The following is a 27,751-nucleotide window of genomic DNA, read 5'->3' as shown; positions in this document are numbered from 1 at the left end:
ACATGAAATATACTAATTAGGCTTGGCAACTTCTATTTCCCTTCCAGTCAACTTTCTCTGTTGTAGAAAGTGATAAAGAAATGTTTTCAACTCAAGCAGCATCCCCATTGTCAAATCCAGCACAATCCTAGCCATGTTTACTTGGAAGTAAATCCTGTTCAGAATGCCCAAGATTGCATTCTGACATGACAACTTGTTGGCAGGTTGGTTTTTTAAAAAATTTTATGGAAATGAATTTATCTGTTTTACAGTATTGTATTGTTTGCGACAATGAATTTTTTTATCAATGGCTCACCCAATATTGCCAGCTGCTGTGTGAAGGCCTTCCCCCTTCCCTTTACTCAGCATGCCAGTCAAGTAAACATATGCATGCCTACTCAGAAGTAAATCCCTCTGAATTCAATGGGGCATATTGCCAGGTAAATGCAATCTGAATAAATCAAATAATAAATAAATAAATAAGAGTGCATTGGTTCACAAGTTTATACATGGTGGGTTGTTGTTTTTTTTTGCAGATGTTAGCCCCAATTATGGTGTTATTTATCTATTTTGTAAAATTTAGACACCCTCCCTCAATGGCAAGTTAGTGGCGCAGCAATAAATCTGCTAGTACGTTTGCCAAGCAAAGCTGGGTCCGGTCCGGTTGCAGATTGGATGGGGAACCGTGTCTTCAATTTCCTGCATTGCAAGGGGGGGTTGGACTAGATGACCCTCAGGGAACCCTTCCTAACATTCTATGATTCCCTGGTGGGCCTCTCTCACCCTCAAGCTGCCCTAACATTGACCACTAATAATGAAACATATGTTGCAGATATTTTTCCACATTTATCATGCTGTATTTGTGATATACAAATGACATGAGAAAACTTGGGGGGAAACCTAATATGGGCGAAATTTAAGAAAACGAAATTAAGTACTGCGCTAGATGCATGATGGGGTGACGGGAAGTCGTTAGAAATTCAAGAAAAATGTATTGTGATGTGATGTAACATACTTTCTTTTTTCTTCTGGATAAACATATTCAAGCATATTTTTAATCAATCAAGCATATTTTTTAAAAAGGAAATTTGGGGGGAAACCCCCAGCGCACAGTCCCTCCTGAGTGGGGAAAGCGCTCTGTGCATGGTCAGAAGCACTGTGGCTGAACAGGCCCCTCCTCCAACCAAAAGGGCCTTCTTCTCTCTATGTCCCAAACTGCACTAACCCCTCTCAAAATAAAATTAAAATTAATTCCCCCTCACATCTTCTTAATACGCCCCCCCAACTTTTCATCCGATCGATGATCTCTGCGCTCCGCTCGCCTCTCCGCGCTCACAACACCGCGCATCGACGACTCGGCTGTCTCCCGCCGCGCGCCGGACCCTGCGCTCCGCCGCCGACCCGCGCCTGCGCACTAGGGGCCAAGATGGCGGCAGCGCCCGGTGGGCTGCAGGAGGAGGCGCTGAAGAGGAAGGAGCGGCTGAAGGCTCTGCGGGAGAGAACCGGGGCGGCGGCGGCGGCGGCGGCCAGGCAGGTCGGCTGGGGGAGCGGAGGGGGTTCGGGGCTCGGGGCGGCGGCTCTGGGTCCGAATGAGGGGGAGCGGGGCCGAGGCCGGCCTGGCGTGGTGGGAGAGCCCTGGTGGATCGGGCCCCGAAGCTTCCCCTCAGCCCTGTGGATCCCGAGGGGGAGGGGAAGGGGCGAATGACCGTCCCTGCCAGGTCACTGTTCGTTTCTTACTGCGATTGCTATTTATAAAATGTGTATATACCGCCCTCCACGCCTTAGATCTCGGGGCGGTTCACAACAATCAAATCAATCAATAAATAAAAAAAAGAAATAAAATCCTTCCAGTAGCACCTTAGAGACCAACTAAGTTTGTTATAGGTATGAGCTTTCATGTGCACGCACACTTAATTCAGATACCTACCGGTATGAGCTTTCGTGTGCATGCACACTTATTCAGATACCTGAAGTGTGTATCTAGAAACCCACAAGAAGGGTATGAGAGCAGCAGCACTCTCCCACTCTTCTCAGTGTCCTTAGGGATGATGGGAGTTGTAGTCTGACAACATCTGGGGACCAAAGTTTCTCAAGTCTGCATTAGTGGAAGGATTTGTGCTTGTGTAATGGCACATGGCCACTTTCCTCCCCCAGGGTGTGCCTCAGGGCCTCCCCAAATATGCTCTGAAGGAAGGGGGAACCCACAGAACAGATTTAGGAGGTTTGTGGGGGGAGGGAAGTGTGGGAAGTTTTGTTTTACAAGCAGAAATCCTTGCATTAGCGGAGCAGGTGCCTAATGCTAATTTGGATACAAGGTTGCGCTTCCTTTTGGCAAGCAGGTGTGTTTATTTGTAAGAAACACAAAAAAGTGATCTGCCAGAACGTTGTTGTTTAGTCGTTTAGTCGTGTCCGGCTCTTCATGACCCCATGGACCATAGCACGCCAGGCACTACTGTCTTGCACTGCCTCCCACAGTTTGGTCAAACTCATGTTCGTAGCTTCGAGAACACTGTCCAACCATCTCGTCTTCTGTCGTCCCCTTCTCCTTGTGCCCTCCATCTTTCCCAACATCAGGGTCTTTTCCAGGGAGTCTTCTCTTCTCACGAGGTGGCCAAAGTATTGGAGCCTTGGCTTCAGGATCTGTCCTTCCAGTGAGCACTCAGGGCTGATTTCCTTCATAATGGATAGGTTTGATCTTCTTGCAGTCCATGGGACTCTCAAGAGTCTCCTCCAGCACCATAATTCAAAAGCATCCATTCTTTGGCGATCAGCCTTCTTTATGGTCCAGCTCTCACTTCCATACATCACTACTGGGAAAACCATACCTTTAACTATACGGACCTTTGTCGGCAAGGTGATGTCTCTGCTTTTTAAGATGCTGTCTAGGTTTGTCATTGCTTTTCTCCCAAGAAGCAGGTGTCTTTTAATTTTGTGACTGCTGTCACCATCTGCAGTGATCAAGCAGCCCAAGAAAGTATCATACATACATAATTTTATTTAGACGCCACCTTTCCACAGCTCATACCACGCTCAAGGCAGCTTACAACATGAAAATATACATAAGCATAATGTAACAAAAGTAGTCAATAATTTTTTTAAAAAAATATGCCATTAAACTGAACAATTTCCACAAAAATCACAACCAGATCTGTAATAAAGATTTTTTTAAATAAAAAACCCCAAACAAACACCCCAATCCAAGAGTCTTTTCAGCATCAGCTTTTGTAGCTGGATTCAGTCAGGGTCCTTCCCTCCCAGGCCAAATGAAAAAGGCCTGCAGGGCAGGGAGCAGATCCTGCGGGACTCACAGCCAAGATGGTCTTCCACATGTTACTGAATTAAAAGGGTCTTTACTCTGATGTATGTACGTTTAAAGGGGTTTCACACAGATGATGCAGCAGATTTGTGGTTTTTTGGTTGTTTTAGAGCAGGCATCCCCAAACTTCAGCCCTCCAGATGTTTTGGACTACAATCCCCATCATCCCTGACCACTGGTCCTGTTAGCTAGGGATCATGGGAGTTGTAGGCCAAAACATCTGGAGGGCCACAGTGTGGGGATGCCTGCTTTAGAGGGAATGACCAGAACTCACAAGTTAGGGGATTTTGACTCAACATTAAGAATAATTTTCTGGTGGTCCAAGCTATTGGGTAGTGGAATAGACTGCCTTGGAAGGTGGTGGAGTCTCTTTGTTGGATGTTTTTAAGCAGAGATGAGATGGCAACCTAGCAAGAGAGTTGTAGCAGTAGATTTCCTGGATTGCCAAGGGTTTGGAGTGGACTAGAGTCGTTTACCAACGTTAAGGGTCTGTGTTACTCAAACTAGAAATTTTGTATCTTAAATTGAATGAGAATGCCAAAACTCAACCCTCAAGTTATGAGATTTGGGGCACAGGAAGGGAATGGGAATACGTAGGGCAGGCATCCCCAAACCCGGCCCTCCAGATGTTTAGGAACTACAGTTCCCATTTCCCATCATCCCTGAGCATTGGTCCTGTTAGCTAGGAATGATGGGAGTTGTAGTCCCAAAACATCTGGAGGGCCGAGTTTGGGGGTGCCTGCCCTACCATAGGGTATAGGGGACTTGGGTCTCCCGTGATCTTCACAAATGAGCTCTAATGTGTTTTAGGGGGTGGGTGGGGAGATTGTAGTAACTTTTGAGGGCCTAGAGGTAGGATTTTTGAATCCAGGCGCATGTGAGCAGCTTATGGTGCCATAATACGAAGAATTTGAGGAGGCAGAGATTCCTGTATGGCATCTCTTTGATGATATTACCATGTTTCTCCGAAAATAAGACACTGTCTTATATTTATTTTCCCTAAAAAACAAAACAAAAACACTATGGCTTATTTTCAGGGGATGTCTTATTTTTTTCCTCCTCCTGCCGCAGCCGGCATTACTGCTGCGCCTATCACTATGTCTTATTTTGGGGTATGGCTTATATTCCTTGAATGCTTAAAAATCCTGCTATGGCTTATTTTATGACTATGTCTTAAAATAGGGGAAACAGGGTAGTACAGGCACGTCCAACTCCCAAGAGACTGCGATCTACACCCAGTACAAAAAAACTGGCAGTGAACCACCCATTTTTTTAGGGGGAAAAGCCAAAGTTCTTGAGCTTTTTTTTGGGGGGGGGAGCCAAAGTTATAGAGCTTTTCTTGGGGGGGGGGAAGCCAACGGATACACCTAGCACAGGGGGCGAGAGGAGGCATCATTACTAGACCCCGATTGACTACGGACATGAGGCGATCTACCAGTCGATTGCGATAGACCTGTAGGACATGCCTGATACAGTGGTACCTCGGTTTATGAACACAATTGGTTCCGGAAGTCTGTTCATAAACTGAAGCGTTCATAAACTGAAGCGAACTTTCCCATTGAAAGTAATGGAAAGTGGATTAATCCATTCCAGACAGGTCTGCGGAGTACTCAACCTGAAGTGTACTTAACCCGAAGCATGGGTGTAATTGGTTCCGAAAGTCTGTTCATAAACTGAAGCGTTCATAAACTGAAGCGAACTTTCCCATTGAAAGTAATGGAAAGTGAATTAATCCGTTCCAGATGGGTCCGCGACGTTCGTAAACCGAAAATTCGTAAACCGAGGTGTTCATAAACCGAGGTTCCACTGTATAGAATACATATGGTCAAAAGAAAGAGACTGTGCTCTGGACCAGAAACCCTGGGTTCAAATTTCTACTTGGTTCTGAGCGCAGTAGGCAGCCTTGAGTGTGTTAGGGTGTGCTCCGCCCCTTTCTTTTAATTTGTGGGTGATAATACTGATAAATAACTTGCAGATTGTTCGATTATCAGTATTACTGGCACAGTGTACACATACCACTTTAAACACTTCAAAAGCACTCAACGGAAACTCCCCATTTACACGCATTAAAAGCATACGTGCATTGCCTCGAACCCGGAAATAACACGAAAAGTGGCAAAAACGGCTCTAAAAGAGCATGAAAACAATCTCAGGAGCCCTTGCACTGACCTTCCAGGCCTGTGGAGAGCTGGAGTTGGAGTGATGAGGTTTGGAGGGAGCGATTGTGCTGTTTGCAGGCTTTTTCAATCTTGTTCCCAATGTATGCAATTTCACTTAAATGCCTTGGAACATTCACCCTGCGTAAATGGGGAGTTTGCCTGTACAGTGGTACCTCTACTTACGAATAACTCTACTTACGAACGGAGCTCCGTCCGCCATCTTGGATGCGGTTTAGATAGGATTTTTTTCTACTTACGAATTTTTAGATAGGGTTGCTTCGACTTATGAATTTTTTCTCCCAATACATTCCTATGGGATTCGACTTACAATTTTTTTCGACTTACGAATGTGCGTTTGGAACGCATTAAATTCGTAAGTAGAGGTACCACTGTATAATAATTTAGTAATATTTATTGGGCATTTTCCTTATGATGGAAGGCATAAGCATTTGGGACTTCTTTTTTTGGGGGGGCGGGGGTGAATCCTGAGGAGTTATGCTTGAGGATTATGAATGGTGTAGCAAGGCAAAAAGAATTTGTCTGCTATGAACCCAGCAGTGAAAATGATTGGCAGTAGATTCAGTTGCCGATGAAGAGTATCGCTAGAAGTTCCTTTAAAAAAAGAACTTCCAAATTCACAGAGGAATAGATCTGTCAGAGGCTATTTGCTGAAATGGAAACCTCCCTTGTTCAGAATACATTTGATAATCCGATACTAGGAACTAACAGGACTCAGCTCCATCGTTCCTCAGCTGTGAACTGCTGGGAGCATCTAGCTGGCTACTATTGGAATACCAGGCTAGAGTAAAATAGGCAGTCCATATGTTTTCGTGATTCGAACGCTTTATTCCAGATCTTCTCAGGGCACACCTGTGTAGATTTAGCATTGGGTAGTTCATGCACAAGCTGTGTACCATGACAATATCTGCAATATATCCTGAAATAACTTGATAACATGAACTGACTTGGTGATACTACCGGTACATTGAGGGGGGGAGGAATAACATTGGTTAATCCCAGCTGAGGTCATGTACAGTGGTACCTCGCTTTGCGAATGCAATACGTTCCGCGGAGGTGTTTGCTCGCCGAAAGGCACGCTCCTGTGCGTGCGCGGAACACCAATAGAGCGCTTCTGCACGCGCTGCGCAAATTGCTTCTGTGCGTGCGTGAGCTGCGCAGATCGCTTCTGCGCATCCGAGCGCCGCAGAACCCAGATGTAAACACTTCCGGCTCTGCGGCGTTCGTAAACGGAGGCGTTCATAAACGGAGGTAGGCGTAAACTGAGGTCCCACTGTAGTGCTTGTTCCCTCACATGCTGTTGTCGACTTCACATCTACGCCGTCATTGAAGAGCACTGCTTTTGTCCCTTGGAAACCTTTCATTTCTTAATTAAAAAGAAATACGATAGCGGAAGGTTTCCTGGCAATTTCCTTGCCGCCAGTGCCCCCAAGAAGTTGCGGCTTCTATGAATTATCCATGTTAGGAATAAAGTGATCTGTCAAGATAAAGCCGCCTGCCCCAACAGCTCATCGTTTATTAATAGCCTGACGAACAAAGTTTCTGACAGCTCAGGAAAATGGGATTGCTTCAGGCCAAGCGGTTCACCCTCTCAGACCAAGTGGGCTGCAGCAGTACTTTGACACAGAACCCACAAACCACACACTGAATTAAATTTCCATATTGTAAATTAAAGTGTTCACAGTACAACAAATATTATTTAATACATTTAATTGAATATATATAATTAAATACACAATAGAATATATATATATATATATATATATATATATATATATATATATATATATATATATGTGTGTGTGTGTGTGTGTGTGTATGTATATATATATAGATATATATAGAGGTCAAGGTGTCCGACTCTGGGGTTGCGGCGCTCATTTTGCTCTATAAGCCGAGGGAGCCGGCGTTTGTCCGCAGACAGTTTTTCCTGGTCATGTGGCCAGCATGACAAAGCCGCTTCTGGTGAACCAGAGCATCGCACGGAAACGCCGTTTACCTTCCCGCCGGAGTGGTACCTATTTATCTACTTGCACTTGATGTGCTTTCGAACTGCTAGGTGGGCAGGAGCTGGGACCAAGCAATAGGAGCTCACCCCATTGCAGGAATTCGAACTGCTGACCTTCTGATCAGCAAGCCCTAGACTCTGTGGTTTAACCCATAGCGCCACCTGGGTCCCATATATATATATATATATATATATATATATATATATATATATATATATATACACACACACACACATACACACACACACACACACACATATGCAAACAGATATAAGCACATGTGTTAACAACACAGACATTGAGCTCCTGTCAGGATATAAAAAGTTGAGGTATAAATAAATATGATCATAATAAATTATTTTATACCGTTTCTAGTCAAAATGATTCAAGCCTTTTGTGAAGCCAGTGAATAAATACAACCAGTGAAGAGGAAGAAAAGTTGACAAGGTTGTGGGACCAGTGCTCAAAATCTGCCAGGCATAAAATCCCACGTTGCCCAGTTGCAACCACATGGAGATCTCTGGGTGCCAGGTTGGCAACAGGCATCTCCATCTGGCTGGTTGGCACTGTGGTGTTGCATGCAGCAGCGCCGCAACGAATAGTGCACGTCTTGTGCAGCTGCACCGCTGTGCGAATCAGCTGGCTCATACAGCAGCAAATTTCACCACTGCACGGGCTGCAATCATAGGCATACTTTCGAGGATAAGAAAGCCCCCCTGGATGTAGTGGTTCTTACTTCCAAGCAAATAATAATAATAATAATAATAATAATAATAATAATAATAATAATAATTAACAACAACAAAGTTCCTTGAAAATAAAGGAAAAATATCGCCCAGACAGGCCATTTTGATGACTGTAACCTAGGTTTAAGTCGCCATTTGACAATTAGGTTATATAGCCGGGTTTCTAACTCTGGCGCCCACCTGCACCTGGAGGGCCCGGTTCGTCTCGCTTTGCTACTGGACTAAGAGCTCCCAGGGCGGGCGAAGCGATGCGGCCAGCAGGGGGGGGCAGCTGTGTTGAGGTGGCCAAGAACCCATTGGTGGGGAGAGGAGGAGGAGGAGGCAGAGGTACTGCAGCAAAGGAGGAGGAGGGCAGACGAGGCTGCCAAAGGAAGATGTTGCTCAGCTTCGCTCTGCCAGGTGAGAGTGGGCGAGTGGACAATGAGCTGCTGCTGGAGGAGGCTCTGGAACAGCCATGCCACGGACGCTGCCCGTGGGGACCCAAAGCAGCTTGGCACAGGCTCCCTCGGAGATGGACGTGGGTGGAGTCACCCTGCACGGCTGCTGTGGGGAAGTGCTGTCTGCAGACCCCCCCTCTTCCCGTCACCCTCCCAAGGGCCACCCCAAAAGGCTGAGTGTTGGATCACCCAGCGTAGACTAAAGCCTGCTTCTGGTTTTGCTTTGGGAGAGGTCCTGTTGCATCTTGGTGACCCTATAGGCCCCCAAAAGACACAAAATAAAGCCTAACGCGAATCACGTTCCTCACGGAGATGGTTTTTTGTGCAGGCCTTATTAAATGGATGACACTCTGCTCAGCTGTGCATTTCCTGTTTTCTTTCCTGTTTTCACACTGCATGAGGAAGTGGAACAGCGTCTTCAGGCCACATTAAGCAGAGCCCCAGAGAAAAATAGGAAAGAGAAGGCTTGTCTTGGTGTGATAAGGTCTGTGGTTTGCTCTGGCTGAGGCAGGAAGTGAAGCTCTTGTGTTGCCGCCTGATTTCAGAATACAAATGATAGCTTTCCATTTTAACAACCAAAGCCTGGTTTCGCTGGCTCGCGAAACACTTTCTGCTGTTTTAGCAAATGATCGTTATCAAGGCTTAGGCCGGGTAGTTTTTAAGGGAAGGAATTGCATTTTTTTTAAAAAAAGTATTTGACTTATTTGGATTTTAAATTGCATTAAAAATAAAGAAAAGAAGCTACGGCAACAGTCCCTGTACAAAGGAATAAATGCATGTATTGCTCTGCTGGCATATGGCTCTCAGAAGGCTGTTCAGAAGTGCTAAAGGGATATATATGGAGATAATGTTAGTCCCTCTTCATGCCAGTGACCTTCCCTGGCCCAGCGGCTTTTCAAATCTTGGTGCATACTTTCAACTTAAGCGAGTTTTGTAGGGCCCTTGTTTTGGGAGGTTTATGCCTCGCTTGTTTCCACACCCCTGATATCTGCGGCTACAGGACTTCCACTTTTGGAACTGCCCTGTGGAGTGTTTTCCCAGTCTCAAATTGCAGCCTTCTTTATATATTTTAGCCAGGTTTGTGGTGCTGTATGCATGCTAGAAATATTCCCTGCTGGTAGTACTTCTGCCTCTCTGTGGCACGGGCCGGGAGACCTTTCCAATCCAGCCAGTTGTAACTTATTTCTTGAGCAACCCTGAACCCACACGGTTCACATTCCCTCCCTCCTCTCTTCTGCAGAATCTGGGTCTTGGCAGCAGAGCAGTTGCTTAGAGTTAAGGAGAAACTGTGCTAGCTGAGGGCAGAAAAGGTGGCGAAATCTCTCCTTGAGCGCAGAGGACGTGACAGCTTTGAAAACTCGCTATCGTGTTTTTTAGGTCGGTTGGCGCCAGTCTGTGTACTGCTATAAATAAAGAAGCAAAAGAGGACTAGATGTGGATAACAAATGTGGAAGAAGGCTGCGAGACAACTTTCTAAACACATTTTACAAGTACATGGAAAGTGAGGAATTTTATAGCAAAGTGCCTTCCATATCTAAGAACCCATGCTGTGTTCTTTTTTTCCCCAACTCACCCACTTAACTTTTCCAGCCTTGGCTATTTCTCTCTTTCTGGATTCACTTTGTAGTAATTGTTTATGCGCAGGGGTCAGCAACCTTTTTCGGCCGTGACCGTCCCTCAGACCATGTGGTGGGCCGGACTATATTTTTTTGGGGGGAAATTGAACGAATTCCTATGCCCCACAAATAACCCAGAGATGCATTTTAAATAAAAGCACACCTTCTACTCATGTAAAAACACCAGGCAGGCCCCATAAATAAGCCAGAGATGCATTTTAAATAAAAGGACACACTCTACTCATGTAAAAACACGCTGATTCCTGGACTGTCCATGGGCCGGATTGAGAAGGCGATTGGGCTGCATCCAGCCCACGGGCCTTAGGTTGCCTACCCCTAGTTTATGGGGTCAGAAAAAAAGAACTGAAATTTAGGCCAGGGGTAGCCAGCGTGGTCCCCTTCAGATGTTGCGGACTCCCATCATCCCAAACCGTTGGCCATGCTACAGGGAGTTGTAGTAAGAGTCTTAATGTTCTACTGACAGAGCACCTAGCGACTTGCTTTTTAATCCCCTTGGCCAGGAAAACCTTCTAAAAGGTTAAGATCCCGGATTTGTGCACAAGGCCGAAAAATGTTTCAGCTTCTTACATTCTGGCATCAAAATATAATGGGTGTCCAGGTAACTAACTAGCACTTTGAAGCTCCGTGCAGTAGTGGCTGTGATCTTGGGCAGCGGATTCTAAACGTGCCTTGACCGCTTTGTATAATGTCTGTCTCTCAAATATTCTCCTCCTTAACAGCCTGAGCCAGTGCGATGCTCACATTCAGAGCTAGTTGCTTTTAGTGTTGGAGGATTAACCTTTTGGCCACTGAGGTGGCTCTTGCGGCACCTAACCACCGATGCCATAGACTTGGCTTTCCTGGTGGTAGCCAAGTGGCCCAGTGCCCTCCTCTTCACATTTCTGAGTGCTTTGCTGCACCTTGGTGGTTAACTCTGTTGTGTTCAGCTGGGCAGGAGTTGCTCTCGGTCAAGGTCACTTTTAATGAATGTTAGATTTCCCAGCCAAAGTTTCGCCCCTCCCCTTGTTTCCAGGCTTACAATCCAACGATAGCAGCAGCGACTCCCCTTACGCGCAACCAAGGCTCCTCAAGGAATTTCAGGTTTTGGAAGGACAAAATCAAATTTCTATGAAGAGCATGTTCTCTTTCTGTTTTAAAAAGGGTTGGCTAACTAGCCAAACCCTGGCTTGGCTAACTGGGCCTGTATTATTGAACTGTATCCCTCGCCAACTGTATCCTTTCCCCAACAGGGCTTTTGTGTTTGATTTAAAAAGGGATTGGGGGGGGCGGCGGGGGGCGTAAGAGAAGACTAGGGGGAAACTAGGTTAATGATCAACTCCAAAAATGCACAGTTAGATCTGTGTCTTGCACCCAAGTGGGAATGCTTAATTAGTATCTGCCAAGCATGTGATTTACATCTGCAAACGACTCCCTGGTGGTGTTTGAAATTAACCTGTTATGTGTGTTCACATCATATATATAAATAGCAGCTTCTGTCTTCAATATTTGTTAATATCACAGCAGTGCTGTACATGCATGGCTATTTACAGACGGTTAAAGAGAGGGCGAGAACACAAGAACAAGCTTTTGCCCTTGAGGACCTTGTAACAGGATAGGTTTGAAGCCTCTTTTCTGTGCAAGCCAGGAAGAATCAGTTGACACATTCATAGCTGGTTTACTGGTACAAGGGGGAAGAACTCACAGTTTTCAATTCTGCAGTGGGCAGATGTGGCTTCCCCATTTTTAGCATCGCCAGTGTTTAGCTTTTCACAGACGTACTGTCTGGGCTTGTGGGGTGGCATGTTGAACGCAAAATCTGAGAGGAGATTTTTGGATGCCCATGTTTGGTGGCAAACGGCTTCCTTTTAAATATTTGCAAATTTCCCTTTAATAGCTTTTACCAAAGTCGGTTTTGGTACAGTAAAAAAAAAATCCCAAAAGCCATATAGAAGAAGACGCAGTAACAACAGCAGCAACAACAACGAGGTAGCAAGACCAAGTATTTATTATGTGGTACATAAAAATGAATGCCGTCCTCATTTCCTTGCAGAGAAACTCACAGAGATCAGTAGTCTTAAAAATAAAATAAAAAACATTTTAAAATAGCCTACCCACCCACTGTGTCAGTGATGTCAAAAAGTGCAGTTGTTGGGTGGCTGGGGGAGGTAATGGGAGATCTCTTTGTTAAGATCTCCTCTGATTTGCCAACCAGGTGAAGCTACCTTTTTGCATATATTTTTAACTGTTCACCACCTTCTGGGAAGGGAAACCAGCAGTGTGTCACACAGAAAAACGCCAGAACCTTGCATGCAGGAAGGTCCCTGATTCAATCCCTAGTATCTCCAGTTTTCAATGAACAGGTAGCAAGTGACTGTCATAACAACTGTCAAGAGACTTCCTGCACATGGCAGAAAGTCAGTTGCTGCACAATAAGAAAGGGAATTAGGGCCTCGGTATACAGTAAAGGTAAAGGACCCCTCTTGTCAAAACAGTCATGTGATTTTAGGGAGTAGATCCATAGAGTTGGCCAGAGATACAGATACTAGTAAGGTGGGGGCAGTGAAGGGTATTTTTTTGGAGGGAAACTGCATCAGAAAATGTTCAGGTTGCATTGGGAAACTGATGACCTAGAACAGAATTCAACTGGCTGCACTCCAGATGTTTTGGACTACAAATCCTATTAGCCCCATCCAGAATGGCCAGGGATGATGGGAGGGAGTTGTAGTCCAGGCTTCCTCAACCTCACCCTCCAGATGTTTTTGGACTACAACTCCCATGATCCCTAGCTAGCAGGGCCAGTGGTCAGGGATGATGGGGGTTGTAGTTCCCATCAAAACACCTGGAGGGCCGAGGTTGAAGAAGCCTGTTGTAGTCCAGAACTTTTAGATGGGGCGCCAGGTTGGCGAAGGCTGCCCTAGAAAGTGATCTGCTCTGGCATGTTTATCTTACTTGCCTTTTATAAACCAAGTTAAAGACTCTGAAACTGCCAAGCTTTCCTGGGATGGTATTTGCAGTTGGCATCCATTCGTTGTTGCTGGTGAACTTAGGAAATGGAAACCTTTCTGTGCAAGAATAAAGCACTGGGGTGGGGTGGGGTGAATCCTGCCTCTCATTGCTGAGCGGAGATCGAGAGGTCATAGCTCAGTGCCAGAGCACCTGCCCCTATGTAGAAAGGTCTCAAGATTATTTTTTGGACCTCTCCATTCAAAAGATCTGATAGCTGACGGCGGGAAAGGGCTTTGCCCAAAGTCCCAAAGAACGACCACCATATGGTACTTAGGCCTTGAAGGACCAGCGTTTTGAAATGGTGCAAGTTCGCATCCTATAATAACATTATGTGGTAGCTGCGTCTTTTCTTACTTTGGGGTGTGTGGTGGCAATAAATCACCACGATTAAAATTATAAATAAAAGCTTCTCTCTTTCCCATCCCACCCAGGGCTCTAGTGCCTATTCTGCACTGGGGGATACCGCCCCTTTTATTGCACAATACAAATGCCAACCTCTCCAAGTTTGTTTAGCTTTGCTGACGGGTTCTTGGCGTGCATTTTAGCACACACTGCCCCCCCCCCACTTTTGAGTGCTTGAAAATCCAAGGGAATGTTTCACCCTTTGGAGTGGCAGGGCGGAAGCGTGCAGCCCCTGATAAAGGGAGGCGATGGAATGAGCATGGTCTGCCTGAGTTTGCTGTTTTGAGTTGGTTCTGGATAATGGCTGCTTGGGCAGATTTTTCGTTCTTTCTCTTTTAATGGACTCTTGTAAGCATTCTGGTTTCTTGCCAACCAAAGGAATGTACCCAGCAAACCTTTTGCTTTGGCCCTTTTGTAGGGAGATGTTAGCTGTCTCTATATAAAAAGCAGGTAGGCAACCACAGAGTTTGGCTGATCTTGGTAGGCAGCCATTATTAGTAGCCTCCTGCAAATCTTTGGGCACATGTAGAAGACACACACTCTCTCTCTCTCTCTCTCTCTCAACTTCTTAAGTGTTTCCAAACCCCAGCATGAATCGAGATGAACTTCCCCCCAAGGGTCTGGTTTGGTTGATATGCAGAGAAGTGGTCCTGGGGTCCTGAGCCAAATAAGGTCTCACAGGTCTAAACCTTAGACTTGATCTCTCTCTGTAGCCTGAAGTCTCCCATCAGCTGCACCTCCAGCATCAGCCCTGTTGTTGTGCATCTTCCTCGAACGTTTTTGCCTGGCTGGAATGTGTCCTTGAGCACTGATAACGCCTCTTCCTTGCCTGGGTGGTGAATAGAGAGGGGGTTTTGTGGAGAAACTAGCCTACTGTACAAAGGCAGTGTTAGAAACTCAGATACAGTGGTACCTTGGTTGTCGAATTAAATTCATTCCAGGAGTGTGTTCAACTCCCAGAACGGTTCGAAAAAGCAAGGTGTGGCTTCCAATTGGCTGCAGGAGCTTCCTGCACTCAATTGGAAGCCGTGTTGGACGTTCAGCTTCCAAAAAAGTTTGCAAACCGGAGCACTCAAACCGGTTTGCAGAGTTCGGGTGCCGATTTGTTTGACAAACTAAGCTGTTTGACAACCAAGGTACCACTGTATCTAAGCTAGGTGTCAAATGGCTCCTTAAACCAAGTTTACAGTCGCCAAAATGGAATGCCTGGTTGCCATTTGGGGGAAAGACAGCTCTAAAGTCTTATTTTTAAAAGGATGGACTGACTGTGATTGGTTCTCAGTTAAACATCTGGCTGGTTCAGAGGACAGCCTTGAGTAAGGTTTACAGAACTTAAAGATGGAAAGTCACTTGATTTAGGAACAGTCCACATATGTGGTATTGGCCTATTCCTGCCTCTTAATGGTGACACGGATCATAACGTAGGGATATTCTTCACAACTGTGAGCAAGGCAGTGGGGTGGGGGAAGTGAAGACAAGCGACAACGATTAGCTATAACCTTGTTCACTGCTCTTGCTCAGGCAAAAGCATTTTGGTTCCTGAAATTCATTCTGACTGTGCAGATAAAATAGAACTGATAGAATTCTACATTAGCATCTGAAAACAGCCCAGAGCCCAGTGGTTGATAGCTAGGTGCAAAGTGTGCCTGGGAAATTGCGAACACTGCACTTAGGGTAAATGTTATCTTGGTCCCTCCACCCACTTTTGGCTCTGGCCCTGCCGGCTGCTGACATGTGGCCCCTGAGTGGTTGCCCATAAGGGAATGTGTCCCTCAGTTTGAGAAAGCGCCCTCACACACCCCAGACTAAAAGAAGTAAGAGGCTGCTTTCCCTTCCAGCTGCCGCCGCTGCAACCCCATCGCCTGTTTGTTCTGCTGTGCAAAGTCGTAATATTCAGGCTGCGGTTGCCATCATTTCCATAGCAACCTGCTGCGACTGAGCAAGGTTTATGACTTCAATAAGGAGCGAGCACCAGGAACTACGGCAGGCTCTCGGGCAGGCTGGCTCTTTGAAAGCAGCTAAGGAGATAAGCACATTTTCTCCTTGTAGAAGGGAATTTCTGAAGGATCTTTCAGTCCTGCATGCCCTCGCACCTGGGGCAGGGGCAAATGCAAATCCCAGACCGGTTTTCAGACACTCTCAACCAATTGGCAAGCCTCTTTCTTCTATGCAGAGATTGGGTAGGAAAGATCTCAGATCCATAATCGCAGATTTCTGGGTGCCTGAAATCCCCCCCCCAACCTGTCGCCTAAGAGTTCCCTTGTACATTGCAGGGAACTCGCCTAAGAGTTCCCTTGTACATTGCTCGGGTGGAGGCAGACGGGTCAGGGCATGGGGTGGCTTCCAAAAAGACAGGCTACACCAGGCATCCCCAAACTTGGACCTCCAGATGTTTTGGGACTACAATTCCCATCATCCCTGGCCACTGGTCCTGTTAGCTAGGGATGATGGGAGTTGCAGTCCAGTCCCAAAACAGCTGGAGGGCCGAGTTTGGGCTACACCATCAAGAACCTCCCTTGACCTCTCGCTGCAATACTCCTGCCTTCTGTCTCTTTCTTCATACCAAGGTTCCGATTTGGAGAGAGTTAAACTAGCTGCGCAGGTGGAACCCCCATCCTTATTGCTCAAGCTGAACAACTTCATGAAGTGACAATCTTCTCTGACATCCCATTGGCAATGATAGCCATTGCAGGACCTTAGAACTGATGGGCTGCAGAAAGCTCTGGAGGAGGGGAGGGAGTGACTCTAGGAAGAAAGATGGCAGCGTTTGGGATGTGTTTTTTTTTCATTCTGAGAAGAGGTGAGGAAGAAGTGACATGTTAGAAGTTTAGGAGACGATGCCTGGCATGAAGAACATGGGCAGAGGAACGTTTTTCTCCATCCCTCATAACACTAGAACACACAATGAAGCTAAATGTTGGGTTTCGGGACTGATAAAAGAAAGCACTTCTTCACTTAGCAGATGGTTAACCTACGGAACTCCTCCCCACAGGAGGCAGTGATGGCCACCAGCTTCTTGTTTAGTTGTTTAGTCGCGTCCGACTCTTCGTGACCCCATGGACCATAGCACGCCAGGCACTCCTGTCTTCCACTGCCTCCCGCAGTTTGGTCAGACTCATGTTGGTGGCTTCGAGAACACTGTCCAACCATCTCGTCCTCTGTCCTCGTCCTCTGTCCATCTTTCCCAACATCAGGGTCTTTTCCAGGGAGTCTTCTCTTCTCATGAGGTGGCCAAAGTATTGGAGCCTTGGCTTCAGGATCTGTCCTTCCAGTGAGCACTCAGGGCTGATTTCCTTCAGAATGGATAGCTCTGATCTTTTTGCAGTCCATGGGACTCTCAAGAGTCTCCTCCAGCACCAAGATCCTTCAGATACTTCATGGATCACTGCCTTGTCCGACCGAAGGGGCTTAAATAGCTCAGAGAAGCTATGAGCTATGCCGTGCAGGGCCCCCCAAGACGGACAGGTCATAGTGGAGAGTTTTGACCAAATGTGATCCACCTGGAGCAGGAACCGGCAAGCGATTCCAGTATCCCTGCCAAGAAAACTCCATGGACAAAGACAACTGGCCACCAGCTTAGATGGCTTTGAAAGAGTATTGGACAAAATTCATGGAGGAGGAGAGAGCTGTCGATGGAGACAAGTCGTGATGATTCTGCTCTGCCTCCATAGCAATGCTTCTTAATCCCAGTTACTGGAAACCACCGAGGGGGGGGAGTAGGGTCTTGTGTCCGAATGCTGCTTGTGGGTTTCCCACACTTGGCCACTTTGAGATCAGGATGTTGGACTAGATTGGCCTGATCCGGCAGACTCTTGGCGTATTCTTGGTTTAATTTTGTGAGCAGTTGAGGCAGCGTTCCTCAATTACCAAGGGCCACAAAGTTTATCCCCTGTATTAAGCATGTTGTGCTCCTTGTCTCCCTTCCCTGTTATCTGTGCATGTGTGTATTTGTGTGTGATCTTTAGAAAACAGGTTTTTCTGTTTGCTATCTCCTGGGTATTGGGGTCCAATCTGTCGGATGTCTGACTCAAATCGCAGAGCGAAGGAGCCGGTGACTTGGAAGGAACGAGGGAGCGCGTGCGGCTCCGCCCCCCCAGCTCCTGGTTGGCTCTTGTGTCGCCATCTGCCACCTGCTTGGTGTAACTGCAGCCAAACGGGACCCTCCTGCCATCTGTCTTTTGCTCACGGAACGCAACAGGCTTACCGATTCCCCGTCCTGATAAAAGGTCCCAGATGGCTGACGAAACCCAATAGCGTCGTTGGAAAGGGCAAGGAAGGATCGGGGGAGGAAAAACACCAGACGTTGGGCAGAAACATCTCTGAAAAATGAGAGCCAGATCTGCTGTGCCGATGAATGCCCAAAATTTCGAGCACGGCTCACAAAACTGACACGTGGGATGGTGTGTTTTGCTCCGCGCTCTAGCCTAGCGAGGTGGCATTTTTCTGCTCGGGGGGTAACAGACTGTGCCAGGATAATTCCAAATTCTGTGCCTTCCATCACCTCGCCTGCGTGGGTCTTCCCTTTGGCTACCCGAAAGCCGGAGGGCAGCAAGGGCCACCCGCCTCCTAGATTTGGAGGGGTGTCACAGCACCTGGCTTCCCTGCTGTGTTTGGGACCATAGTATGGGAGAAAGCAGTCACCCATATCGAAGAAGAACTATCCTTTCACACTCCCTTGATCCTATTTTCATGTTTTTTTTTCTGACAGAGGTATTAATGTCTTGTGTCTGCCTGGTGCCCTCCAGGTGTTACCGTAGCAATTCCCATCCACTCCAGCTGGCTTTGGCCAAAGAAAAGCATTGAAGCTTCGCTGCTACTTTTAGGATTAACCAGTCCCGGAGTGTCTGCTATCCACAACTGTGGTTGTTGGTTTTTTAAAAAAATAAAAAAGGGTCACCGCTAATAACAAAACTACCACCGCCTGTGTACATTCTCCTCTGTCTGATAGCTGTACCTCGGGATAACCCTCCATACATTGGTCGAAGTGGACTGTAGCCTGTGGCAGTTTTGCAAATGAAAACGTCTTCAAGTGGTTTGTGGTTCTTTTTACCCGCCACCCTTCTGGGAGTTCCCCGCCCCCAGACCCGACACTTGACCTACTCAGTCAATGACAATTCTTGAACATGGTTGGACTGAGCGCCCAGTTGTTCCAGTTTGCTTATTCTTTGTGAGCTCCCACATTTTTTTCCATACAGTATTTGACAGCTATGTGGGAGGCTTGTTGTTGTTGTTGAAATCCCCATCTCATTCTACATTCCCATGCAGCTGTATTGACACTAAGCAAAAGGCAAACCCAGCAATGCTCTGCATGCAATCTAGCCATGCATCCCCTTGCCCTTTGCTCTTACGTGTTCGGTGCAGCTGCACCAGAGTACAGAAGGAGCCAGATTCCCCCCCCCCCCCGACATTTGTCACATTCCAGGAAACAATTTCAGCATTTGTCTCGTGTGTGTGTGTGTGTGTTTTGTTTTCTATCATCCCCTGTTAAACTGGACTACTGCAATGCGCTCTACGTGGGGCTACCTTTGAAGGTGACCCGGAAACTGCAATTAATCCAGAATGCGGCAGCTAGACTAGTAACTGGGAGTGGCCGCCGGGACCACATAACACCGGTCCTGAGAGACCTACCGTACACTAGCTCCCAGTACGTTTCCGAGCACAATTCAAAGTGTTGGCACTGACCTTTAAAGCCCTAAACGGCCTCGGTCCTGTATACCTGAAGGAGCGTCTCCACCCCCACCATTCAGCCCGGACACTGAGATCCAGCACCGAGGGCCTTCTGGCGGTTCCCTCATTGCGAGAAGTGAGGTTACAGGGAACCAGGCAGAGGGCCTTCTCGGTAGTGGCACCCGCCCTGTGGAACACCCTCCCAGCAGATGTCAAGGCAATAAGTAACTATTTTACTTTTAGAAGACAACTGAAGGCGGCCCTGTTTAGGGAAGTTTTTAATGTTTAATGCTGTACTGTTTTAATATTTGGTTGGAAGCCGCCCAGAGTGGCTGGGGAAACCCAGCCAGATGGGCGGGGTATGAATAATAAATTATTATTATTATTATTATTATTATTATTATTATTATTATTAACTGCTAGCATCAAATCACTGAGGCACCCAGTCTACCCTGTTCAGTCTCTCTCTTCTCCATCCACCAGCGCCAGCTTTCTGCTTGCTTTGCTCATCCAGTTTGGGCCGCAGTAGTCCCTAAATGCACAACTTGCTCTGCATGTCCAAGCACCCGCCAAACATCTAATTCCTTTCCCTCCTTGCTGGCCTTGTGTGTGTTTGCGCACCTTCCATTTCTTTTGTGCGCGCAAGTCACAATGGGAAATTGTAGGGGGAGCAGCCTGGAGCGAAATGAAATTAAGCCCAGACACCGAAGAACCCCTGGGCCTGCTGCATCATTTACATGTAGTTCAGGCACCAGGCCTGGGGTGTTTTTTTGCATTGAAGTCTCGCACTGGGGAAACGTCAGGCTTGATGGGTGTGCTCTCCTTCCCCCTAATCCCCCCCCTTTCTCTTTCTCTGCCTCCTCAGAATAAAGATGACGGCGTACCGGAGCTCAAGCATTTCCGAGGCGACGGTGAAGAGAAAGATACGGGAAAGCATAAGTAAGTTGCTGCTTATCCTCTCTCTGTTTGGGATTTGAGCCGTATCGTGGCTCTGTGAGCGTAGAGGTCAGTGTTTGCTCCCTGCTTGCAAATCAGGAGCTGAGCTTTGAACTGTGTGTTCTCCACACACACACACACATACACATACACACATGGCCCCCTCGGAAAGGAAAGACTGGCTTGTTTATAACAGGGAAACTTGCTTTTCCTGTTAAAACAGCGTACGAGGTAAGCGAGCCGCGAGGCGGCCTGTTACGCGATCCCAAGGGAGGTGAATAATGAATGACTTTGATATTGCATTTCCCGTTTCTGCTGATTAAGGCTAACGGTTGAAGCGGACTGTAGAGCAGGCACCCCGAGAGAGACAGGGTTATTGAAATGTTGAGCGGAGAAGAAACGCTCGGGTTGTCTGAGCTGGCCATGTCTATGAAAACATCCTGACTGATTCGTCTCTTTTCATTTCCCACCCTTCTCTCTCTTTTTTTAAAACAACAACAACAACATCCGGGGATGGAGATTTCTGTAGCTTCCCAGGGGCGATGTTTGCCTGTATACCTTCTTGAGCTACTGTGAATGCAAGTGGGGTTTAACAAATGTCCAAACGAAATGAAATAAGATGCTATGCCCTGAAGACAGGTACCATCTCCCATCTCCTGTCTTCAGAGACGGGGGCAAGGGATGGATCCTGAGTGCAGAGCTTGCTTCTCCCCTGCACACCCTCCTCCTCCTCCTCCCCACACTGCAGGCTCCACACCCAAAGGACTCTCCTGGGAGGTCTCTTGCCGGGAAGAGGCAGCGCTGCTAATTGCATGTGGCAGGTCTGCGAGAGCCTCGCATCTAGTGGTTAATTAAAGGGATTTGGACCTGTCCGTTTGGACAGGCTAGAGAAATGTAACAAGCCTCCAGCGGTTCCCCGGTGGGCATGGGGTGTTGTGCGGCTGGTTTCTGGGCTACCTGGCCTTGTTCTGATGCTGTGGAGTTAAACGGAAGGCCCAGCGGTCCAACCTGTTTTTAACTCTGGATTTAGATCTAAGAGATGATCCTTTGCTGAGATGCTGCATTTAGGTTAACCATAAAGAGCATAGGATCCACAGTGGTGTGGTAGCGTGGGTAGAAATCTCACACCTGGAGTACAATACACACACGCCCATAGGAATGCATTAATTGAATTTCAATGCATTCCTATGGGAAACCACGATTCGCTAGACGAATTTTTCGTAAAACGAATTCGTCTAGCGTGGCAACCTCCGCTAGAAAAAACCTTCCGTTAAGCGGAAATTTCGTTAAGCAGGGCATTCGTTAAGCGAGGCACCACTGTAGTTGGAATGTTAACTGACCCCGATGTCTTCCTTTCCCCTTTAAGAATTTAAAAAGAAACACAGAACCACCAACTTCTTTGGTGGGGGGAAATGTGTTGCACAGGCTAGGTGGAATGCTTTACATATTTCAATATGCCTCCAGGATTAGTTATAATCCCAATTGCATAGGAGGGTTAAAAATCATTGTTGCATATTTCTCTGGGGTGTTCAGATCCATTAATTCTGCTCTCTCTAACTCTCCCCCTCCTATTTCCTCCCTTTAAATAAACTGTGAATATCTCTCTCCATTTCTCTTTCCTCCCCCTCTCTCTTTCCCTCCTTCCCTCAGCCCTCCTCGGTTACTTCCTGCTAAGAATCTGGTTTTCAGATATAGACTGCCTCTGAACATGGAGGCTCTGTTTAATTTTCTTAGCTAACCGTCATTGGTAGAACTCTCTTCCATCATCAGTGCGCTTTAAATTGCTAAGCCTACACCTGTTCCCATTAATATTCTTTGTGTGTGTGTGCACGCGCAGTATACTGCTTTGACAACGTTTGTGGGAAAGCAGTTTATAAATCCATAAATAAATAAAAACGCCAGCCCCAAAAGACCCAGAGATTTGGCTCACTGCACGTACCCTGAAAACTATCCACCGGTTATCGTTCCTGCTTGGAGAGAAGGTTTTGGCTACAGGGGGTAAATCCTGTTGAACTCTGTGGGACTCCTTCAAAGGAAACATGCATTGAAGGAGGCGGGAGAAAAGAGCGGAACCTGAGCAAAGAAGTGCTGATGCTGCCTAGCAACATTTCATTCCTCGCCTTGCTTGTCCCCTGCAAGATTAAGCAACTGCACTAAGGAGAGCAATGAAGAGAAAGATGCTCCCCCAAGTCCCCAGCCATTTTTTATTTTTGCCCCACACGCCTGCCCACTCCTCCTGCTGTCCGGCCTGTTTCTGAAGGGGCTTGATAGTTGGATGTGGGTCTGTGCCACAGGAACGCAGTCTGGCTTTTGAGTCGCCCTCTTGCTGGTTTCTGTGTCCATCGGCACAGAATCTCCGAGGTTTCAGGGCTCCCTCCTTCTCTGCTTCTCCATGCCACCACCTCCTCCCGACTCGGAGGCGGAAAACTGCCTTTTCTTAAGGCTCTGAGCTCCTGCTGCTGAGAGAGCTGAGCTCAGTGGCAAGACCTCCCCCAGCTCTCCAAATCCAGGGGTGCCGCATCCAGCCTCATCTCTGTCTCCCCTCCAACCTCTGCATCAGGATTGTTCTTTGCCCCAGCTTCTTTCTGCCCACTTAACCCTGTTGCCCCTTCAGCTTCCGACACCTCCTCTTCCCAGTCTGCTCCCTCATTAAGTAATTTATAAGGCTGCAAGTCTTATAAGAGCTCATACTGTTGTTTTCCCTGTGTGTGACATTTATTCTGTCCACGATGTTTCTTCCTGTCCAGGCACCCCCAAACTTCGGCCCTCCAGATGTTTTGGACTACAATTCCCATCATCCCTGACCACTGGTCCTGTTAGCTAGGGATCATGGGAGTTGTAGGCCAAAACATCTGGAGGGCCGCAGTTTGGGGATGCCTGTTCCTGTCCTTGTCTGTCAGTCTTATTCCCTGTTGTTGCTGTGTACCATCCTTCTCCCTCTACTCCCTCTTCCCATCTTCTTCATCCCACCACCAACCCTCTGCTTCTGAGCTTTCTTCCCTTGGGGATTCCCCAGCTGGTGCCTTCCTCCACTCCTCTGCAGCCAGCCAGTCCAGGACACCCCTTGCAAATACCTGCATGGGCCCCGAACAAACCATATTTTCGGCCTGCTGCTCCTTGGTCAACCACCAGGCACCGCCTCTCCTTCCTAGGAGCCTGTTGCCATTCTCTCACCCTCAAAACTACCCCTGCCAGGCAGAACAAGCCGCTCTTTGCTGGACACCAAGCACGTGGCCTTTGTCAGAGGCTGATGGGTAGCCGTGTGTGACTTAAGACTGAAACTCCCCTCTTTTTTTCTTCTTTCCCCTTTCCAGGGAGCTCAAGTTGCGGAATTATGCTCCGGAAGACGAAGAGCTCAAGGGGCGGGTGGTGCCCAAAGCGAAGCCTGCCTCAGGTGAGTGGGCATCCAGAACCTCTTCTGAAATGGACCACAGCATCTTTCTTGCAACAGCAGCCAACCAGGTTCAAATCCCCACTGACCTTGGGCCAGTCCCAGTCCCATAGCCGACCTCGCAGGGTCGCTGCGAGGATAAGATCAGGAGGGGGCAAACCCTGCACACCGCGTTGAGCTCCTTGGAGGAAAAAGGCGGGATATAAACACAAGAAGTAAAAATAAAAGAGAACACACACAGGAAGAATTCTCCCTTGCCTCCCGAATATCAGTTGTTTGCAGGCAGCAAAAGACACCCCCGTTTGGTTCTCACGGCAGATAGCAAAGAAACTCCTATGTGGTTCTCGGGACAGAGCCAAGAAAGTCCTTCAGACAGAGTTTAGCTAAGCTGTGAAATTTGCTGTTGCATGAGGCAATGACGGCCACCAACCTAGGTGGCTTTAAAAGAGCGTTGGGCAAATTCGTGGAGGAGGAGAGGGCTATCGATGGCCATGCTCTGCCTCCTTCAGAGGCACCGATGTTTCTGAATATCATTTGCCATTGGCATAACATCCAGAAGGCTCTGTTTCCATTCCTAGCCATCGGATAGACTTATTCTTCAGGAATTTGGCTAACCCTGTCCAAAACAACAGGGTTGTTAGAGACCCAAGGTCTCTAAGCTGACCTTGGGGAGGAAGAAGACTTCATGAACCAGAACAGATAAGCTTGCTGGAGTGATCAAAGCACCTCGCGAGGGCCCTGCCAGACTATTTGAGGATTTGTCCTTCCTTTTCTGAACACTAGAATTAAGGGTGCACCTGCGCCTCACCCGCGAACTGGCTTTTCGTGTCTTCCCCAAGGTGTTTTGGGAATTGTAGTACCACTGGAGAACTAGGGTCCTCTGGCAGAAATTTTAAGAGGCTTAGAAAGAGACTTAAGAGTTGGCAGGGTCCACGAGGATCATCTAGTCCCAACACCCCATCGTGGGGCTCGAACCTATAACCCTGAGATTAAGACCCTCTTACTGTCAGGAAGTTCTTATAACCCTCTTACTGTCAGGAAGTTCTTCCTAATGTTTAGGTGGAATCTTCTTTCCTGGATTCAAACTTCAAGAAAGAAGATTCCACCTAAACATTAGGAAGAACTTCCTGACAGTAAGAGCTGTTCGGCAGTGGAATTTGCTGCCAAGGAGTGTGGTGGAGTCTCCTTCTTTGGAGGTCTTTAAGCAGAGGCTTGACAGGCATATGTCAAGAATGCTTTGATGGTGTTTCCTGCTTGGCAGGGGGTTGGACTGGATGGCCCTTGTGGTCTCTTCCAACTCTATGATTCTAAGAGTCTTGTGCTCTGCTGACTGAGCTACTTGAGTCTTGCTGTGGCAGCTTAAGTTCGTGCCCTTGGATCGTCTGATAGGGGAGGGATGCCAGTTGAGGTTCTTAATGACTCGGTGAGTGTTGGCCAACCCGGTGCCCTCCAGGCGTTTTGGACTACAACTCCCATTGGCCCTGCTGATGTCCAAAACGTCTGGAGGGCACCGGGTTGGCCAAGGCTTGTGGCCTCGTCCCTGTGCTCTCCAGCATGCATGTTGTTCATCACATGCTTCCACCAGGGACTCCCAGAGAGCTTCTCTCCCTCTGTGACCCTGCCCCCTTCCCCTTCTGACCCTCCTTCCCACCTGTGCTAAAATTGCGGCAACATCCTTCTGTCTCCTTCTGCCCCCTAGTGGAAGACAAGGTGAAAGAGCAGCTAGAGGCAGCGAAGCCTGAGCCCATCATTGAAGAAGTGGTAGGTCTAGAATGTTTGGTGCTTCCCGCTTCTGTTTTTTAAAAAACCCCACCTGTTTTGTTACGAAGCTGATTAGTAGTGGCTCTTAACGAGGGATTCTTTTGTGTTCCTCCCCTCTCCACTTTCCCAGGACTTGGCAAATCTTGCCCCCAGGAAACCCGACTGGTGAGTATGAAGCTCTGAATTTGTTTCAGGGTAACTGTACAAATTATTTGGGGATAAAATGCCTGCTAGGTTGCCTGGCTTTTATATTATTAGTAGTATTAATATTAGCATAAAAGGTAAAGGTAAAGGGACCCCTGACCATTAGGTCCAGTCGTGACCGACTCTGGGGTTGCACGCTCATCTCGCATTATTGGCCGAGGGAGCCGGCGTATAGCTTCCAGGTCATGTGGCCAGCATGACAAAGCCGCTTCTGGCAAACCAGAGCAGCACATGGAAACGCCGTTTACCTTTCCGCTATAGCGGTTCTTATTTATCTACTTACATTTTTATGTGCTTTCGAACTGCTAGGTTGGCAGGAGCTAGGACCAAGCAACGGGAGCTCACCCCGTCACAGGGATTCGAACTGCCGACCTTCTGATCAGCAAGCCCTAGGCTCAGTGGTTTATCCACAGCGCCACCTGGGTCCCTTAATATTAGCATACTGCCCTTCATCTGTAGATCTCAGGGCAGTTCGCAACATAAAAATGCAATATAAAAGCAAACAAAATGCATAATAAAAATAAGAATAAAAACAAACCAATACCCCCCCCACAACATAATGAAATGGGGATCGGATTAGAAACTTACCCCAAGCTAAGGGGCTCTTGGGGTGCCACTGGAAAATTCAGAACAGGCAGAGAAAGCACTTCACACAGTGCTTGGGGGGCTTGTGCCATTTTAATAGAAGCATGAAGTTGTAGAGGTGGAAGGGGACCTCGAGGGTCATCTAGTCCAACCCCCTGCAATGCAGGAATCTCAACTAAAGCATCCATGACAGATAGGTGTCAAACCTCTGTTAGAAACCTCCAGTGAAGGAGGGCCCACCACCTTCCGAGGGAGTCCCTTCCACTGCTAAGTGTCTCTTATTGTCAGAAAGTTCTTCCTGATGTTTAGTTGGAATCAACATTTGTCAGTTGAGTCCATGCATCCGTGGCCTCGCCTCCAGAGCTCGCTCCATCTTCCATGACAGCCCCTCAGGTATTTGAAGATGGCTAATCATATCCAACTCCTCATACAGCCTGGTTTCCAGACCCCTGATCATCTTGGTCACCCTCCCCTACACACACGTTCCAGCTTGTCAGCATCCTTCTTAATTTGTGGTACCCAGAAGTGGTACCAGTATTCCAAGTGTGGTCTGACCAAGGCAGAAGAGAATGGGACTACAGTGGTGCCTCGCTAGACGAATGCCCTGTAAGACGAATTTTCCGCTATACGAATAGGTTTTGCGATCGGAGGTTGCCTCGCAAGATGATGAGTTTTTTTATGGCCACCGCTTCGTCTTGCGAAGTGTGGCCATAAAAACCTCCGATTGCAGAACCTAAAGGGGCATTCGTCTAGCAAAGGGGAACGAGCTGCAGCACCGGAAGAAGGCAAAGGAAGACCAGCTGAGAAGCGCTGACAGCTGTTACCGCCTCTCAGCTGATCTTCCTTTCCCTTCTTCCGGCGCTGCAGTTCGTTCCCCTTTGTGTTCCGTTCGTCTCTGCCGGTGAGGGGCAACCGGCAGAGACCAGCGGAACACGAAGGGCTGTAGCACGGGAAGAAGGGGGGGGAGAAGTGGAGGAACTGCTTGGGGTCTGGCCTGACGACAGCGGCAAGAAGGGGAGGACCCCTTCTTGCCGCTATCGCCACCAGACCCCAGCCAAAGGCAGTTAGCAGCGGGGGTTTTTTGCTGCTTGCGTTCCCCCAAGGGGGAGGCAAATGACGAAAAAACCCCGCTGCCTCCCGCCTGCCTCCCCTGACACTCGGCTTTCTCAGGGAACGCAAGCGGAGGACACCTAGCCCGCCCACTTTCTTTCCCTGAGAAAGTTGCAGCGCAAAGCCGGCATGGGGTGCAGTTTCGGAGGCTTCCGAAGCTGCACCCCATGCCGGCTTTGCGCTGTGAGAAGTGGCAGCAGGAGAAGCCTCTGGCCCCGCACCCCCAACACAGAGCGCAACTTCGAAGTTGCGCTCAGTGTCGGGGAGGCAGGTGCTGCGGGGGGCTTTTTGCCATTTGCCTTCCCCGAGCCAAGGCTCTGTCGTTGGCAGCAGCAGCGCTTGCCCGAGCCAAGAGAGCAAGCGCCACCGCTGCCACCAGTTCCCCCCCGGAGCCCATAGGAACGCATTA

At 47.9% G+C, this 27,751-nt stretch overlaps 1 protein-coding gene across 1 annotated transcript in view; it reads left to right on the top strand.

Annotated features, from left to right (window-relative positions):
* The first annotated feature begins 1,371 nt into the window (after window positions 1–1,371).
* The window catches only part of CCDC12 (coiled-coil domain containing 12), a 29,389-nt gene continuing 3,009 nt past the window's right edge, over window positions 1,372–27,751 (top strand). The window contains exons 1-5 of the mRNA XM_060280999.2: window positions 1,372–1,513; window positions 20,221–20,294; window positions 23,606–23,685; window positions 25,382–25,443; window positions 25,574–25,608. Of these exons, the coding sequence (XP_060136982.2) occupies window positions 1,406–1,513; window positions 20,221–20,294; window positions 23,606–23,685; window positions 25,382–25,443; window positions 25,574–25,608 (359 nt within the window). The 5' untranslated portion in view covers window positions 1,372–1,405. The remainder of the gene's footprint in view (window positions 1,514–20,220; window positions 20,295–23,605; window positions 23,686–25,381; window positions 25,444–25,573; window positions 25,609–27,751) is intronic.

This window comes from Zootoca vivipara, chromosome 11, assembly GCF_965207765.1.
Source record: "Zootoca vivipara chromosome 11, rZooViv2.hap1.1, whole genome shotgun sequence".
Lineage (NCBI taxonomy): Eukaryota > Metazoa > Chordata > Lepidosauria > Squamata > Lacertidae > Zootoca > Zootoca vivipara.
Note: the sequence above shows the minus strand (reverse complement) of the source record. Positions and strands in the feature narration are given on the sequence as shown.